This window comes from Aphanomyces astaci (assembly GCF_000520075.1).
Source record: "Aphanomyces astaci strain APO3 unplaced genomic scaffold supercont1.27, whole genome shotgun sequence".
NCBI lineage: Eukaryota > Oomycota > Saprolegniomycetes > Saprolegniales > Verrucalvaceae > Aphanomyces > Aphanomyces astaci.
Genome location: NW_009798290.1, coordinates 665966 through 666843, shown reverse-complemented (window position 1 = coordinate 666843; position 878 = coordinate 665966). Strand labels below are relative to the sequence as shown.

At 52.6% G+C, this 878-nt stretch overlaps 1 protein-coding gene across 1 annotated transcript; it reads right to left on the bottom strand.

The window, feature by feature from the left end:
- Nucleotides 1-474: 474 nt before the first annotated feature.
- On the bottom strand, nt 475-603 carry H257_10360 (hypothetical protein; the record flags this gene model as incomplete). Its single annotated transcript, XM_009836877.1, has 1 exon — nt 475-603. The coding sequence occupies one exon, from the start codon at nt 601-603 to the stop codon at nt 475-477; it is 129 nt and encodes a 42-aa protein (XP_009835179.1).
- Nucleotides 604-878: the final 275 nt, after the last annotated feature.

The following is an 878-nucleotide window of genomic DNA, read 5'->3' as shown; positions in this document are numbered from 1 at the left end:
TGCCCTTCTTCCCGTCGATGTCCCAGACCACAGGTGCAGCCGCGCTTCCCTCGCCCGGGTCCAAATCTTCTGCCACAACATTTTCACCCTCGGTGTCCATCGCATCGTCAGACTTCTCCTCGTCATCGCTGCCTTCGTCATAGTGGTCTTCGTTGTCCACCAAACTCGGACACACGCCGTCGGGCTGGATGAGGCGCCGAATTCGAAAGGATCCACCATGAGGCAACACCGAATGCACGTATCTTTCAAACAAACGGGTGTACAAAACAGTGAAATTGTCACTTCCGTTGTACGATGCAGCCAGGAGCTCCACAAGTCGCCGCTCGTTATCGTCGCGCAACCGCTTGTACACCTTGTCTTGGACATAATGCGATGCGAAATCGACGTGGTGGTTGATGAACGTTTCACTGTCGACTTGATAGTGGAGCAATCGATGCGACTCAGGACAATTTGCTTCGAGCTTTCCAATCGCATTTACCACCCAGTCGCATTTCGCAACGTCAAGTGCGTCTTCAAGCAATAATTGCTGAGTGTCAACGAGTGCATACCGCAAAACGTAGCGAGGGACGCCACCCCAGCGACGGAAGCAATCTGTAACCACATCCAACGCCAGCTTGGAATAGAGCTCCGAATGACACGTTAAAATCTCATCCCAGGCCCAAACTGGCATGTAACGGAAGTCGCATTTGTCCTCGTTGAACTCGAACCAAACCTCGTGTATCGGCTTCGTCAGTAGAATCGTCATGGCTGGGCACTTCAGAGGTCTGACGGCGTCCACAATGTAGTAAGTCGTTGGCAAGTCGAGAATGCCAACGAAGTCATCTTGGGATCCTTTGACCACGGTGTCACCAGCAAACAGGTAGCGACTCTTCGACAGC